The sequence below is a fragment of the Zootoca vivipara genome, chromosome 13 (assembly GCF_963506605.1).
Source record: "Zootoca vivipara chromosome 13, rZooViv1.1, whole genome shotgun sequence".
In the NCBI taxonomy this organism is placed as follows: Eukaryota; Metazoa; Chordata; class Lepidosauria; order Squamata; family Lacertidae; genus Zootoca; species Zootoca vivipara.
This window is the reverse complement of record NC_083288.1, coordinates 48,082,892-48,098,559: the sequence shown is the minus strand read 5'-3', so window position 1 is coordinate 48,098,559 and position 15,668 is coordinate 48,082,892. Positions and strand designations below refer to the sequence as shown.

Sequence of the window (15,668 nt, the reverse complement as noted above, 5' to 3'; positions counted from 1 at the left end):
CACGTCTCCACAGGGGTGTCGCCCTTTAAGGCCAATTACGGGCGCGACCTCAGATCTTTCCCAGAGAGGGAGAGGGAGGAGGAGGAGGAGGGCCCACAGGCTGAGGATTGGGCAGAGGAACTGGAGACGGTGCACCAGCAGCTCAGAGAACACTTGGAGAGGGCCAAGGAAGCGTACAAAAAGGGGGCAGATCGCCACAGGCGACAAGGGGAGGTCATCAGGGTGGGGGACAAGGTGTGGTTGTCCTCGGAGGGCCTTCCCACCAGAGGGAGGTGCAAAAAGCTGGCACCCAAAAGGCTGGGCCCCTTCACGGTCACGCAACAGGTAAACCCGGTGGCATACAGGCTGGCACTGCCAGAGGACATGAGGGTGCATCCAGTGTTTCATAGATCGCTGCTGTCGCCGTACAGGGAAAGCAGCAGGCTCCGAGACGGCGAACAAACCCCCGAGGGAGGGGGGGAGAGGGAAGGCAGGGAGCAACTCAATGAGGCCACGGCCATCCTGGATTCAAGGTGGGGGGTGGGGGGACTGGAGTACCTCATGGCATGGGAGGATGCTCCACCGTCCCAGAATGAATGGGTCCCAGCCACTCAGATACAGGAGGAATTCTTGGTGGAAGAATTTCACGCCCTCTTTCCCCACAGACCCAAGCCCTGGCACATGGAAAGGGAGGGGGAGGAGGAGGAGGCACGGGAGAGCAGCTCACCATGGCGCTGGGAAGCGGAGTTTGAGGAACCAGAGGATGAGGTATGGGTGTCACCGAGATCCACCCAGTCAGAGGAAGGAGCAGATTGGCAGAACGTTTTTACCCCCACCAGCTCTGACGCCACGGACTTTTTGGGATTCCCGTCCGCCCAGGCGGAAGGGGGGGGCTCGCAGGACTGGGGGGAGGTATTCACACCAACGGGCTCGGAGAGCACTGAGTTCTTAGGCTTCCAGTCGTCACCGACACATGGGGGGGGCCTGGGGAGGGGTGAAGGAGAGCTTGGGAGGGGGGTGGATGTGAGGGACAGGGGATATCGCGAAGTCCCTCCCCTCCTGAGTTCAAGCCCGTCCCCGAGCAAAGGGGAAAGCAGGGAGAGTTCCGATTCCAGTGGGGAAGCAGGAAGTCGTGTCCGAGGCTCAGGCAAGGTAGAGGAGCCAGGGTCCCAGGTGGGACAGGAAGGGGCAAGCAAGGGGGGAAGACCCATCCCTCCAACTCCAGAATTACGCAGGAAGAGGAGGGGCAAGAGGATGGGTCTGCCAAAGCTTTTGTGTTGGAGAAAGACGCGCCAAAAGCCATTAGGAGGTTCTGAAACCGACTGACAACATCGCTCCGTGTAAATAGCAATGACTTGAGCACTGTAAATACGCAGCACCAATAAAAGAATAAAATGCAGAGCTGCGTAGCGTCGTTACTCTGAAGTAGTCCACTCCGGCCACTGTGACAGTTCCTGATGAAATCAAGTTGTTTAAAGTACATATTCAGGAGCAATAAATGCACACCACTTACCTCTTACCGTAACACATGTCACTCTCTTGTTAAATACTCTGTTGCTTTTTCAGGGTAATTAACATACAGTATAGTTTAAAAGCAGTCATATTGGTTTCCAACTTGTATGCAGCGAATGTACATAACTACAGTATGTATAATAGAATCATAGTTAGAAGGGTCCCCAAGGGCCATCTAGACTAACTCCCTGCAATGCAGGAATATCAACTAAAGCAGGCATCCCCAAACTGCAGCCCTCCAGATGTTTTGGCCTACAACTCCCATGATCCCTAGCTAACAGGACCAGTGGTCAGGGATGATGGGAATTGTAGTCCAAAACATCTGGAGGGCCGAAGTTTGGGTATGCCTGAACTAAAGCATCCATGACAGATAGTCAACCAACCTCCACATAATCTCCTTTGTGAAGAATCTCTCTGTTTTATAGATAAATTTCATGTGTTAAACAGCCTTAAAATGCGCACACACGCACACTGCTCTCCTCACCCCAGCCCCAGACTGGTTTTCTGTTAAGCTGCCTCCAGGCTTCCTGTTTTGAGCCTTTTGGACTTGAACTGAAATGATTGTGCAAAGGGATGCAGAGTAAGCAGAGAAGTTTCCACTTCCTCTTGGTCTGTTGTGTTTTGGGGGTCCTGTAACTCTCTCTTCCATCCCTCCCACCCTCCAAAGAAAAAAGCAAGGAGAGGACATTGGACAGAGTATGAATGAGATACATTTTTACCTCTCGCCAGTGGTGGAGGAAGCTGATTGGGTGCCTGGGGCGGCACGTGTGCCCTGCGCCCGGGGGGGGGGGGGCTCCAAGAAGTCTGTCTGCCTCCTCCCACTCAGATGCCCTTCAGCTGAGGGGGAGGCGGCGGGTGGACCGCTTGGGGCAGCACGGAGCCTGCGGGCGCCCAATCCACTGCGTCACTCCCATGGGGCGTTGCAGGCCCCATGGCAAGTGCTGCCCGGCATTTTGTCACCCCCCAGTGGTGACACCCAGGGCGGACCGCCCCCATCGGACCCCCTTCCTCCGCCCCGTGTCTCACAACCTGAACAAGGTCAAGAGAAACATAAACAATGCAACATTTGTTTTCTTGCCATATATCTACATCAGGCACCGACAACGTCTTCTGCCCATGGGCCGCACAGGCGCAGAAGCGATTTCCAGTGCCGCGCTGCCATGTCCCAAACACTGGAAATGGCTTCTGCACATGTCCGCGGCTGCAGAGAAGCGATTTCTGGTGCTGGCTGCCCATTTCAAAAATGTCCGCAGCACCAGAAATTGCTTCTGCGACTGCATAGACGCGATTTCCGGCGCCGCTCAGTGAGTCCCCGCACCGCGCTGCGCCAGTTTACCGCAGCGCATGGGGGACTTGCCAACCGGGCAGCTCAGTTCACGGGTGGCCCGTGGGCCGGATAAACGGCCTCCATGGGCTGGAGGTTGCCGATGCCTGATCTACATGCATGTATTCATGCATGATGTTAGGGCAGAGCTGTGAAGGCTCGTGGACCTTATCAGAACCATTAAGGATTCCCAGTGTGGGCTGCTAAACCTTCTCTTGGCCTATCATTACTATTATTATTTATTACAATTATACTCTGAATAGCAAAGTAAATGGGTGTTGATGCATAATACTTTTCATATAATGTAAACAGACTATGTATCTGGAGAACAGGTACCTCACTCCTCAGAGATGTTTAATTTTTTTCAAACTTTAATGCCAACTTGTGGTGGAATTGTTGTCAAGTTAAAAAAGAGTTGGCATGAAAGAGAGCGTGTGTATGTATGTGACCCTAGACGTCAAGTTTCTTTTCTCCCTGCACTGCAAACAAAGCATTAAGCTCCTGTGCTAGGGTGGTTTTGCATGTTTTGTAAAAGAACTGCTTCTTTGTGTAAACCAGAGAGTAAATGTGGGCATACAGATATGCCTTGGTGGTGTTGCTGAGTTTGAATATTGATATGCAATATCAGGAGTGGCGAATGGGAAGGCCAGTGGCCCTCCTGATGCCATTGGACTCCAACTCCTATCAGCCCCTGCAGCCAGCATGACCATTAGTCAGGGATGCTGGGACCTGTAGTCCAGCAACACCTGGAGGGCTCCACAGCTTCCCCATTTGTCCACTAAATGGATGATAGGTTAATGTATCTGCAAGTGATTATTCCTGTACATAGTTATCCAAATAATTCTTTGTTGCGACTGCAATCTTGTATAAGACTATTTGTATGTGTGATAGCTTGCCTCTACATTTTGGCTATTGTCAAAATTTTGTGCATATATTGTGGTTAGTGTGGAAGTGTGATGGATTGTGTGATGGATTTGGGCAAGATAAATGGAAGGTCTGATTTGTCACTCCTGTTTGCTGTGGTGTGTAGGCACTGGAAGGTTTAGGGGAGTAAGGATTTCTACCTATCTGCCTGTCTGCCTGTCTGTAAACCCTGTTTGTGTGGTGTTATCTTACCAGGGGACAGGGGCTGTTTGTGCTGACGGGATGTTTTGATGCAGCCAGGCTGGGTGCCAAATAGGTCACCACCTCCCCCTCCCTCATCTGTTTGTTTTTCATTCCCTCAAACTTCCAGGAACATTTATAGGAACTGTGGTTTTTTTCCTTCCCATATACTGCATGGCACAGATTTAATCCCAGATTACAATCCTGAGGGGTGGGTCATGTACCTTGGTCCCCTTCAAATAATAAGGGACAGTATCTGTGATCACTTGTCCGCTGATCATAAATTGTTCTTTCTGAATACCTTCACCCTTAAACAGTTGTAGGAGCAGAATATATTTGTACCATTATTTTATTATGAGAGGTTGTGATATAATAAGAGATTTACAGAATATAACCCAGGCCATAATCACAATCTCAGTCAAAACCCAAAGAAGGCTGTGGCTGCTCTGAACCAGAAAGCTGTCCTTGTTTGTTCCTGGAAAGTGCCAGTGCAGCATCTGAATTTGCCCCTAACGAAACAGATTGCTCCCGGCATTATCTGGCTCCAGTGTTGTGTCCCACAGTCATGAAACTGGCCTTGACTGAGAGATTTGGGCCAGAATAGGAATGTTGACAGTCCCTTCCCCCACTGACTTTCCTGCTTCTCCACAGTACTGCTGACTTGGGTGAACTGTGCCAGCGTGCGTTGGGCCACACGTGTCCAGGATATCTTCACGGCAGGGAAACTGCTGGCGTTGGGACTTATCATTGTTATGGGAGTCGTACAGATCTGCAAAGGTGAGGCCCAGCCTGGTCAGACAAAGAAGGGGGCAGGAGTCTGTCTCCCCAATGGACTGTATTTGCCTCTCCTCACCCGCCCCACATGCACACACACACCAAGGAGAATAAGCTGCAGTGTTTTAAATTCAGGGTTATCAACATTCCTTAGTAAGCTGATTTAGAGACTGGATTGGCTTCCATAGTTTCCTGCCCCAGTCTGTATCAGAGAGGGGGAGAATTAGCTGATCCAGAGAAAGGGGGGGGAGAACAGCCCACCCGTTTTGTTTAAAGAACCCTTTTTGTATTTCAATATCTCCTTTGTGCAGGCGAATACTTCTGGCTGGAGCCGAAACATGCTTTTGAGTTTTTCCAGACACCAGATGTGGGATTGGTGGCCCTATCCTTCTTACAGGGCTCTTTTGCCTATGGGGGCTGGAACTTCCTCAACTATGTCACTGAAGAACTGGTTGACCCTTACAAGTGAGTCAGTGTCCCCCTTGGTGGCGATACAGGGGAATGAGACCCATTTTAACTCTTATTCCTCTCTTCCACTCCACAGTCGTACCTTGGTTCTCCAGCCGAATGCATTCTGGGAGTCCATTTGACTCCTGGAATTGTTCAAAAAGCAAGGTGCGGCTCCCAATTGGATGCAGGAGCACCCTACAGCCAATTGGAAGCTGCAGAAGCCGTGCTGGATGTTTGGATTCCAAAAATTGTTCAAAAACCAGAACACTCACTTCTGGTTTTCGATTGTTCGGGAGCCGATTTGTTTGAGAGCCAAGGCATTTGAGAACCAAGGTACAACTGTAATTGTTTTTCCTCACAGGAACTTGCCTCGAGCCATCTTCATCTCCATTCCCCTGGTCACCTTCGTCTACGTCTTCGCCAATGTCGCCTATGTCACTGCCATGTCGCCCCAGGAGTTGCTGGCCTCCAATGCTGTCGCGGTGGTGAGGCCCCATCTACACCATTGTGCAAATTCACCTTCCCCTTGTTTCCAAATACAATGCCCCTAACCACATGCTCTCTTCCTGCTGCCTTCCTCACAGACATTTGGAGAGAAACTGTTAGGAGTCATGGCTTGGATCATGCCCATCTCTGTTGCCCTTTCCACTTTTGGAGGAGTAAATGGATCACTTTTCACTTCCTCTAGGTGAGTAAACATGGGAGTACATACCCCAAATGCTGCAGCTCTGCTGGCATAACAGACTTTTGTGTGTGCAATTAAGCTTCCTCTTCTGTCTCATGCAGCACCCTGGTGCACCCTCAAATTCAGCTCTGAAGGATTGTGTACCCTCTGGAGCAGATTTGGGTGGGCATGGGAGGAGGAGAGGAACCACAAATCCCATTGCACCAGTTGACACAACCCACTGCCTTCAGCAGACATTCAGTGAGGTATTCTCATTTACAAGTTCCATCTGCTGAAATCCTCAGCTATCAAGTGCCATTATAGCAGCAGCTCCTCTTCCACACACAACTGCATTGCTCACCCATGTCTTCATAGTGCTACCTCTCTAATTCAGTTTTACTTTTAACACCTATATTAGGACTGGGGAACTAAGTTGGCCCTTCATCCATTTAAGCCTTCTCTATTCTTTCCCGGGGTCTTTTCTTTAGTAAGTCCTGTTCACAGTGTAGAGCCAGCTTCCTTCCTCAGTGCTGATCAAAGTAAGTAAATAATATTGCAGCACACTGCTTGCATTTATGATGTTCTCTCTCCAACATTCACAGACTATTTTTTGCTGGAGCCCGGGAAGGCCACCTGCCCAGCGTATTGGCTATGATCCACGTGCGACGCTGCACTCCCATACCTGCCCTACTTTTCACTGTGAGTCAACAAAAAAAGAGTTGGGAGGGGGACAGTTGATGCATCAGTGAGGGATGAGGAGAAAGTGTCTGCCAGTACAGGGTTAGAATTGTCAGTGACTGAAGAACTTGGCAGGGGCATTTTCCTGGGAATTGATGGGATTAGCCGGCAGGTGCTGTCGGTTTGGCAGACCAAGTACCTTGGGTGATTTCTCTGAAAACAATATAATTGCATTTTCTCTCTCCTTTTGTCTGTCTCTGGCAGTGTCTTTCAACATTGCTTATGCTAGTAACAAGTGATATATATACCCTGATCAATTATGTGGGCTTCATCAACTACCTGTTCTACGGAGTGACTGTGGCTGGGCAAGTTGTGCTGCGCTGGCGGGAACCTCACCGACACCGTCCCATCAAGGTAAGACGCCTGCCATCACATTTCTGCTCTACTTATGTCAGCCTCTGTCACCTTCTCACACCAGTGTTGTCTTCACTTGGAACCACACAGGATGGATTGAGCTGAATCATAGTCACATCACTGATTTAAAACACATGGTTTTAAATTTCCTGTTTCCAACTGAATCAAACCTTTATACCAGAACCTGTAGTCCTCCAGTTGTTGCTGAACATTCCCAATGTTCCTGGTCATTGGCCTTGCTAGCTAGAGCTGATGGGAGCTGGAGTCTTAAGAGCATCTGAAGGGCCACAGGATCCTATATGACCCAGGAACATAATCCAGAACCTGAGTGTTTCCTGAGTGAGGGTGAAGGCTGAGGGTCGGGGAGACATTGGAGCAGAGCAGACTACTATTTCTTTTTTCTGGAGCACTCAGCAAAGAATTCCCCCGTGGCGGCACCACTGCTAGCAAAATTGGTGGATGTCTTGGAGTGTGGGTCCACTTTTGGCCTATTTTGACTAGCAGCAGCAGATCCCCATTGCTAGAGGTGCTGGAGGCTGAGCTTGGGACCTTCTGCATGCAAGGCATGTCCTCTACCACTGGGGTAGGATTCATCCCACATCTGCTAGCTTTGTTCTTGATAGAGAAACCTCTGTTCTCCCAGCCTTTTCCCTTGCATCCCACTTCCTGATGCTCCTGCCCAGATCCAACCCATCTCTTTCCTCCCCAGGTGAGCCTGTTCTTCCCCATAATCTACCTGCTGTTCTGGGCCTTCCTGTTGGTGTTCAGCTTATGGTCAGAACCTGTGGTGTGTGGTATTGGCCTAGCCATCATGCTGACAGGCGTCCCAGTCTACTACCTAGGTGTGCATTGGCAGCACAAACCACCTGCCTTCCACACTTTTATTGGTGAGTCCTGGGCAGATAATTGGGTGGGAATTTTTTGAAATTCCATTTTGAAAAATGACGCTGTGGGTTTTCTCCTCCTATCTTAAAGCTCACCCGCTTACCCTTATTTTATTGCAGAGGTAGTGACTCGGCTAGGACAGAAGCTTTGTGTTGTTGTGTACCCTGAAATGGATTCAGGGAAACCTAAAACCAACCTCAGCAAAGAGTCCAAAGAACAGCTGGAGCCAATGTGTGGAACTGAAGACTCGAAGTATCCTCAGAACTGAGCCTTCTTGGTGGCTGGGGGTAGAAGAAGCAGTGCAGTACCCTTTGGGGGCGCTGAAGTAAATGGGAGCTCCCTGCACAGCCAAAGCTCTCTTATTGCTCCCAACAGCACCACACGCTGGGACTGGAATAGCTGGGAATGCCTCACTAGTGCCTCACCCAGTTTCCTGCACTAAACCCCTACTGGGGCTGGAGTACCCACATCCACCACTCCCCACCAGCAGTGCCCCCTGCTGGAGCTGGAAAAGATGGGAGCTCTCTTCACAGCCAACGACACCACACCCACGTCCCCGGCGCACCCTGCTGGAAGGGGCCCCTTTGTTATTGTTGCCTTATATTGTTGGGAATATTCTCTTTGGGTTTGAACCTCATTTCGTGGGAGAGGGTCTTCTCCCATTGTTTTTGTGTCCTTGTATTTTTCACTTTTCTCTCTTTCTTTCTCTCTTTTTTTTTGATGTAATAAATTAAGCTAAACTTGCCATCCCTGTTGCCTTAAATGCTGTATTCTAGGATGTGTAAAATACTGCTTCGTACACACCATCCAGTCTGCTAACTCTTGCTTTCCCAGTGGAATTATTTCACAGAGATTGCTACCACCTTGACAAGTATTGCGCTATTTTGATCGTGCGTGCCAGTCTTTCCACTCAATGAAATTTTGAAAGATAAACTTCCATTTGTAGAACACGTTTGCCAGAAGGCAATGTATTATTTTCATTGGCATAGCATGCTAGTAGAAACTGACTCAGGAATATCAGAGAGACCTTACGGAGTGAGGAAAGGCAGGTTTAAAGGTTAATTCCTGCACTGCAATGTGAGAAGGTAGGGCATGAAGACTTTCGCTATCGGGACAGGAGTGGCCCTCACACCCACAAATTACTCCTGTCCTCCAAGAACACGAGAAGAGTCCCACTAGATTTAATTGAAGGCCTGCCTAGTTTCACGCATTGGACATATACCCCCAGAAAGCCCATAAGCTGGGCATGTAGTACGCAGCCCTCCTCCAGCAACTGGTTCCTGATGTACAGTAGTGGCAACAGAACATAGTGGTTATATTTCACTGGGATGGGAAACAAGCCTTGACAGGTCTTAGTGGTCCCTCCTGGGACTGATAGGTTGGGAAGCAGGAAGACCAATGGCAGGTAAAGGCAGAGCCAACTCATAGTTTTGTCTCCCATCCTCCTCCCTGCCAGCTTAGAAATACCATTTCAGAGCTTTTGGGGTTTGTAGAATCCTTAATAATGTGTCCTGCTGCTGCTGAAACCAGCTGGGTTCACTGACAGGGTTCCAAGCCTTCAAAGGACCACTGAAGATGGTCAGATGAGAAGAGAGTTAGCTTTACTCCTACAACAGGAGGGAAAGGTCTGATGGCAGAAATGCCCATGTGGTAAGAATGCGTGTCAGCTGGGGAGACTCAGGTCACATCCGCACCTTAGAGTACAGCTAAACCACCCAATAGTCTTGTTTCTTCCCCCTCCCCACAAAGAATCTTGGGAACTAGTTTGTTACGAAGAGTCGGACACGACTAAACAACAGTTTGTTAAAGGTGCTGAGAGAGTTGTGACAAGGCTTCTATGCCCCTCACAGGGCTACAATTTTCAGAGTTCTGAACATCCCTAACCAACTGCAGTTCTCATGAGTCCTGGGGGAAGCCATGATGGTTAAAGCAGTGTCATGGTGTTTTAAACGTGTGGTTGGTTCGAATCCACTCAGCTACAAGGCTCATTGACTGATTTGGGACCAGCCACTCATCTTAAGGCAACCTCACAAGGTTCTATGGATAAAATGGAGAGCAGGGGGAGAATACACACACACACCATCAAAGTTACCAAAGGAAATACTATAATATATAAGAAAGGGAAACAAAACAGGTGAAAGTTAAGTCTTCCCTGACACTGGCAGTCTATCCTCATATCTCCTTCATATATGGCAAATCCCTACCCGTGTTTCCTTATGGCGATCTAGATGGTGCGGTGGTGATTATAAAAGAGGCTGGTTCTTTCACCGCAAAGTGAAGTGATTTTGACAACTTTCTATGCAAGGGCAACCTGGGCCTCCCGCAAGAGGAACTTTTGGAGGTCATTACCAAATTAATTGGGAGGTCTCTGCCAAAGCATCCTTTAGTAAGAGCTCTACACACCAGGTGAGTGGGCACACCACCAAAGGCTTCTAGGGCAAGCCTTCCCTTTCAACCTCAAAATAACTACTTTTGTTTTGTTTTGCACTGCTCCCTATCTCAGTGCAGTTGCACTACTGGCCTCGGGGCCCCACCTGCTGGTGTTCAGAGACACCGCAGAGGAAAACTACGGCAAGCTTTTGCAAATTTCAATATGGCCCCTGATAGGTGGCAAGGGGGCTTCCAGAAGCAAGCCCTCTGGTGCAAACGCTGGCAAAACTGCAAGAAAACTTTCACACCAGTGTGCTCCCATTTCTTTATTTGGTTTAATTCTGTCATTTACCATCCACAGGGGCAATGGGAGCCATAGTTCAGCAACATCCAGATTGGACACAGGTTCCTCAGCCGTCTGCATTCAGTGGTAGAGCACCTGCCTTAATAATAATGATATTAATAGTGATTATGATGATAGTTTTATTATTTATCTCCCACCCATCTTGCTGGGTTGCCCCAGCCACTCTGGGCAGCTTCCAACACATATAATAAAACATCAAAAATAAAAAACCTCCCGATACAGGCCTGCCTTCAGGTGTCTTCTAAAAGTTGTATTGTTGCATGCAGAAGATCACTGATTCAATCCCAAGTGGTGATAGGTGCTGTTTGAGTGAGGCAGGGTACGGCTTATGGCGGGGGGGGGGAGGAAAAGTGCCCCCAGGATCACACATTCTCATTGCATGACAGTAATGTGAAGACCCTCCAGAAGTGGATGAGGATCATGGGGGAGAGATTGCTAGGGTGGATGAGGCAAATTGCTCTTCGCAGGAGCAGGGGTCCGCCTCAGAAAAAGAGGAAGGAAGGGGGAGGGAGACGAAGGAGGGAAGGAAGAAGACGGAGAGAAAGAGGGAAGAAGCTGCAGACCTGCAGAAAGAGGGAACGGTGCACAGAGGGGAGATGAGAAGAGGAATGTGACAGTGACAGAAAGAAAAGGTAGAGGGGGAACCAAGAAGGAAGAAAATTGGACATTCCGAGAAAAGGAGGTATGAAAGAGCAAACAAGATTTTAAAAGTCAAGGAGGGCAAATTGGTGTCAAAGAAGGAAACCAAAGAATCAGCTGGAGAGGAAGGGACCCTCGCATAAGCTGAAGCAACAAGCAACATAAAGAACAACAAGTAATAATAATAATAATAATAATAATAATAATAATAATTCTGGAGAAACTCGGAGAGGAGCCATTGAAATATAGGAAGGCAAGGAACGAGTGCATTGGGGCCGCTAGCAGACCCGGACAACACAGAGGAGAGAAGTCACGGAATTTGAGACTTCAACTTGGCACCATGTCCCAAGGAGGGTATTTTGAGGGCAGTGAGCAGCGGCAATACCAGGCCCTGGAGATGCCCCCTGCCAGGCCCAGCGGCACAGACCTGGGGCCCCTCTGTGAGTCGGAGCTGGCCTCCTACATTGGAGACGAGCAGCTGCTCTCGGAGCTGCTGCAAGGGGCTGGGCAGAGGGGGCCCAAGCCAAGCACCCCCTTCTCCAATTTCTTCCCTGGGGAGCCCTACCCCTACTTGTCTTATGGAGGGGAGCGCAAGGTCCTCGGTCCCTTCGACCCACGGCCGGTCGCTGTCAAGGAGGAGCCACGAGGAGGCGAAGCCGGTCGCGCAGGTGGCCGCCATCCCTACAGCCCCATGCACTTCTCGCCAGCCCACTGCGCCCAGGTGGCCCTCGCTCAGCCTGGCATGCGGGCCGGACAAGCCCTGAGAGTCCTCAAGGTAAGGAAGAGAAGCACGGTCTCCCTGTTCCCAGCTTTGCTTTCATCACCCTCACCCAGCTTGGAGACTTTCTCACACTATAACCAAATGTAACAAATGGTGACCCCCCCTTTGGAGGTTATTGGTGGCTACTCACCCTGCCGGCTACGTTCTCCTGTTGTAGTTGGAGGCAGAGATGCTTCTGAATGCCAGTTGCTGGAAGCCACAGGAAGGTGCTCAAATCCTCATTGTGAAGTTCCTACAGGCCTCTGGTTGGCCCCTGTGAGAACAGGATGCTGGGCTTGCTGGGCCACTGGCCTGATCCTGCAGGCTCTTCTTAGGGTCTGAGCTCCTCCTGACTCCAAAACCTGGCACCCTGTCCACACTGGCGCAGCTCCTTACCCCACCCCACCCCCAACCTCAATCTTCTTTGAGTATTTATTACTGTTAATAAATTGTTAACTATTGTTTCTGAAAGTGCTTTAGAGAGTAAAAAGAATGTCCCTTTGGGGGATTAAATCTATAACCTGATGCACAGGCGAGAGCAGGGGAAGGGGAAGGAAGTGGAGAGACAGTGGGAGATGGGAAGAAGATGCAGTTAGGTCGGTTGCAAATACTTAGGTTTAGTTACAGCAGGGACCGGGTGCATGGGCAAGAGCAGGGGGTAACCCATGTTGTGCCCTCCAGATGTTGCTGGGCTCTAGCCCCCCCCATCAGCCCCAACAGTCAGGGATGATGCAGTTAAACAAGGTCTGGCACCATGTTTGTTGCCCCTGGAGAAGCGCCTGTTTTGCCAAAGGTCGCACAGAAAAGGTGGTTTTCAAGGAGAGGTTTTTAAGGGAGCCAAGAGAGGGGGCAAAAATGGGTTCTTTTTGGATCCCAGTTCCTTTCTATCCGGAACTATAGGGCTCAGTCCTGAAGTATTTGCCTCCATTCCTAAAACCTGACTTGCCTTGCCCTCTTAAACCGGGACCCCACTGTCCCTCGTCAGCCCTTGTGAACGCTGTCTCTGCAACACTGGGATAAATGCTTGATAAAAGCTATAACCTACACCAAGAAAAAGGGGGAAAGAGCTGAGCTTAACAGAGGTTAAAAAACAACCCAAAGCCTCCTTCAACAGCTCCATTAAAGGGCCCTTTCCACGACTGCGAGTGAACGAGAGATGATTTTGTGAGGTGATGTGCAGAGAACCAAGGACCTATGATGGAACAAGCGATCGACCAGGCGAAATTAGGTAAAACACAGGGACCACATGAGCTGCCAGCAAAATACTACAACAACAAACAATTGCAGGACTATTTAATGCAACCATTAAAAAACACTGAGAACTTGAGAGATTTCAGATACATGGAAGAATGCATATATCAGTGACTTCCCGACTTCCTTTAACCTAAACCAAGGATCTGTGTTACAAGCACAGACTTTCTCATAAACAAGGTTTTGTAGTGGCGCAGCAATAAAACTGCCAGCACACGTACAAAAGCTAAGCAGGGTCCGGTTTGGTTTCAGATTGGATGGGACGCCAGGTTCCTGCCTTGAAGGGGGTTGGACTGGATGACCCTGGGGGTCCCTTCCAACTCTACAATTCTAGGATTCTATGAGAGGGGTGGGTAGTGCTTCTAGAGCAGGCTGGGCCCATAAGGGCATCTGGAGGCACAGCCCCACCAACCTCAGCCAGCCCCACCTGCCTACCTTGTTCTCCTCCTTATTTTATTGCTACTTATTTGATTATTTCTTTGATTCTTGCATGCACCCATTCCAAGGAGTGGCCCTGCCTGCCAGCTTCCTCCTTCTTAGGGTTATCTCTGCAGAGCTCGGCAGGCAGGAAGGTGGGGACGAAACTATAATCTGCTGTGTCTCTGCCTGCCATTGGCTGTGGTTCCACTTACGGCCCCACCAGTTTCAATGGTCACCAGCTGCCGCTGCTTATCCCAGGATCCAAGGGTGTGGAGCCGATATCTAGAGCATCTGGGAGGGCCCTCCTACAACTGGCAATCTCCATCTTGGCATGGAGGGCGTTTCTAGGCAGGTGCAAATGTTTCGCAGTGTCCACCCACATTGTTGGCATTAAAATGCCAACCCGTATCTTTCCCCCATTAACCCAAATTTATCCATTTCGCGGGGAAATCAAATAAATTAATCATCATCATCATTATTATTATTAAAATCTGATTTAAATGATCTATTTGCGATATCTGAACGATCCATTTACAGTATGAAGCTCCTGCCTGGAAATGCCCTGAGTCCACAAGCTGGCTTCACGACTAATTTTTATACTGTTTCAAGTCGGCTACACTTTCATGACAATTTGATTTGATAAAAGTATTGGCCAGCTGTGGGTTTTGAAGCCCAATGCTCTCTCTCTCTCTCTCTCTCTCTCTCACACACACACACACACACATACACACAAACAAACAGACACTTGTGCTATTGTCCCTAACCCATGGAAGGATCTATCCCATTTCAATTTTATTGCTTTCTTGCTTTTTCCAATTTTAAATTCCATTCTTTACATCTCTGCGACAATGTGAGATTTCAGCAAGACTCCTCGTGAAAATTCACTGGCGTTTTAGTACGATTTTCCCCTAGTAAACACATTTTGTAAGCAGTTTTGACTACTGTACACCTTTTGCAAGAGATTTTACCAATATACTGCACATTTGCTAATACAGTAATTATTACCTTATGCTAACATGCATTTTTGTCAACACTGATTGCCCGGAGAACTGCACTGCAAAATTCAGAGAGTTCCAAAGGACGGCCATGTTTCGCTTTTGCAAGCTGTTTCGGAAACCTGCAAACTTGAGAAGTTTTCCTCCTTTGAGCAAATAAAATCCCTGACTCCTGGCCCTTCCTGCTCCTCCCTCTGTGTCTCCGCAGGGCCCCCCTTGCAGCCCGTCCCCGCCCTGCACCCCCAAGGGGAAGAAATCGGTCAACAAAGACAGCCTGGAGTACCGGCTACGCCGCGAGCGCAACAACATCGCCGTGCGCAAGAGCCGCGACAAGGCCAAGCGCCGGGTGCTGGAGACCCAGCAGCGGATGGTGGAGCTCCTGGGCGAGAACGAGAGGCTGCGCAGCCGGGTGGAGCAGCTGGTACAGGAGACAGAGACCCTCCGTGACATTTTCCGCCAGATGCCTGAGGCTGCCGGGCTTATCAAAGGGCTTGGGGGCTGCAGCTGAAGCCGGCCGGGGTGGGGTGGGGTGGGGAGCAAGCAAGGAAGGGGCAGCGCTTGAAATCGAGAGGGGGGTGGGCGCGTGCAATTTTGAGTGTGTAAATAAAAGGATCTCTCATGGCACATGCTTGCTTTAGTGATGTGTCGTTTTCTTTTATAGGAGGGAATTGGGGAAGGCCTGTAGCTCCGTGGCAGGGCATATGCTTTGCATGCAGAAGGCTGTGGGCTTTTCCAGGTACCTTTCTTGACTCATGACCCTGGGAAGCAATTGCTGGTCATCGCAGGCAGTGCTGAGCTAAACAGGCCAACAGTGGCAATCAGTGCTTTCCCCCCTAAAAGAAAAAGTTTAGGGGTACTCTCATTTTCATATTGAAATACTGCCCCTCAATGAGGCCAAACTTAGATTCACAAAATGTTTAGCGGCATGCGTACTTCTGCGCCCCCCCCCTCAAAAAAAGAGATCTGGCCGGGCCTCCCCAGCCACTCTGGGCGGCTTCCAACAGAATATTAAAAACACGATAAAACATCAAACATTAAAAACTTTCCTAAACAGGATTGCCTTCAGACGTTTTCTAAAAGTCAAG

The 15,668-nt window shown here is 49.5% G+C and overlaps 2 protein-coding genes across 2 annotated transcripts in view; both read left to right on the top strand.

Annotated features, from left to right (window-relative positions):
* Positions 1 to 8,477, top strand: part of SLC7A8 (solute carrier family 7 member 8) — a 33,962-nt gene extending 25,485 nt beyond the window's left edge. Inside the window, exons 4-11 of the mRNA XM_035135429.2 lie at positions 4,571 to 4,696; positions 5,005 to 5,158; positions 5,505 to 5,628; positions 5,728 to 5,831; positions 6,410 to 6,506; positions 6,750 to 6,899; positions 7,609 to 7,786; positions 7,904 to 8,477. Coding sequence (XP_034991320.2) covers positions 4,571 to 4,696; positions 5,005 to 5,158; positions 5,505 to 5,628; positions 5,728 to 5,831; positions 6,410 to 6,506; positions 6,750 to 6,899; positions 7,609 to 7,786; positions 7,904 to 8,052 — 1,082 coding nt within the window. The 3' untranslated portion in view covers positions 8,053 to 8,477. The remainder of the gene's footprint in view (positions 1 to 4,570; positions 4,697 to 5,004; positions 5,159 to 5,504; positions 5,629 to 5,727; positions 5,832 to 6,409; positions 6,507 to 6,749; positions 6,900 to 7,608; positions 7,787 to 7,903) is intronic.
* A 537-nt stretch (positions 8,478 to 9,014) lies between these two features.
* CEBPE (CCAAT enhancer binding protein epsilon) lies at positions 9,015 to 15,091 on the top strand. The gene is made up of 2 exons (XM_035135430.2): positions 9,015 to 11,932; positions 14,792 to 15,091. The coding sequence occupies exons 1-2, from the start codon at positions 11,498 to 11,500 to the stop codon at positions 15,089 to 15,091; spliced, it is 735 nt and encodes a 244-aa protein (XP_034991321.1). The 5' UTR covers positions 9,015 to 11,497.
* Positions 15,092 to 15,668: the final 577 nt, after the last annotated feature.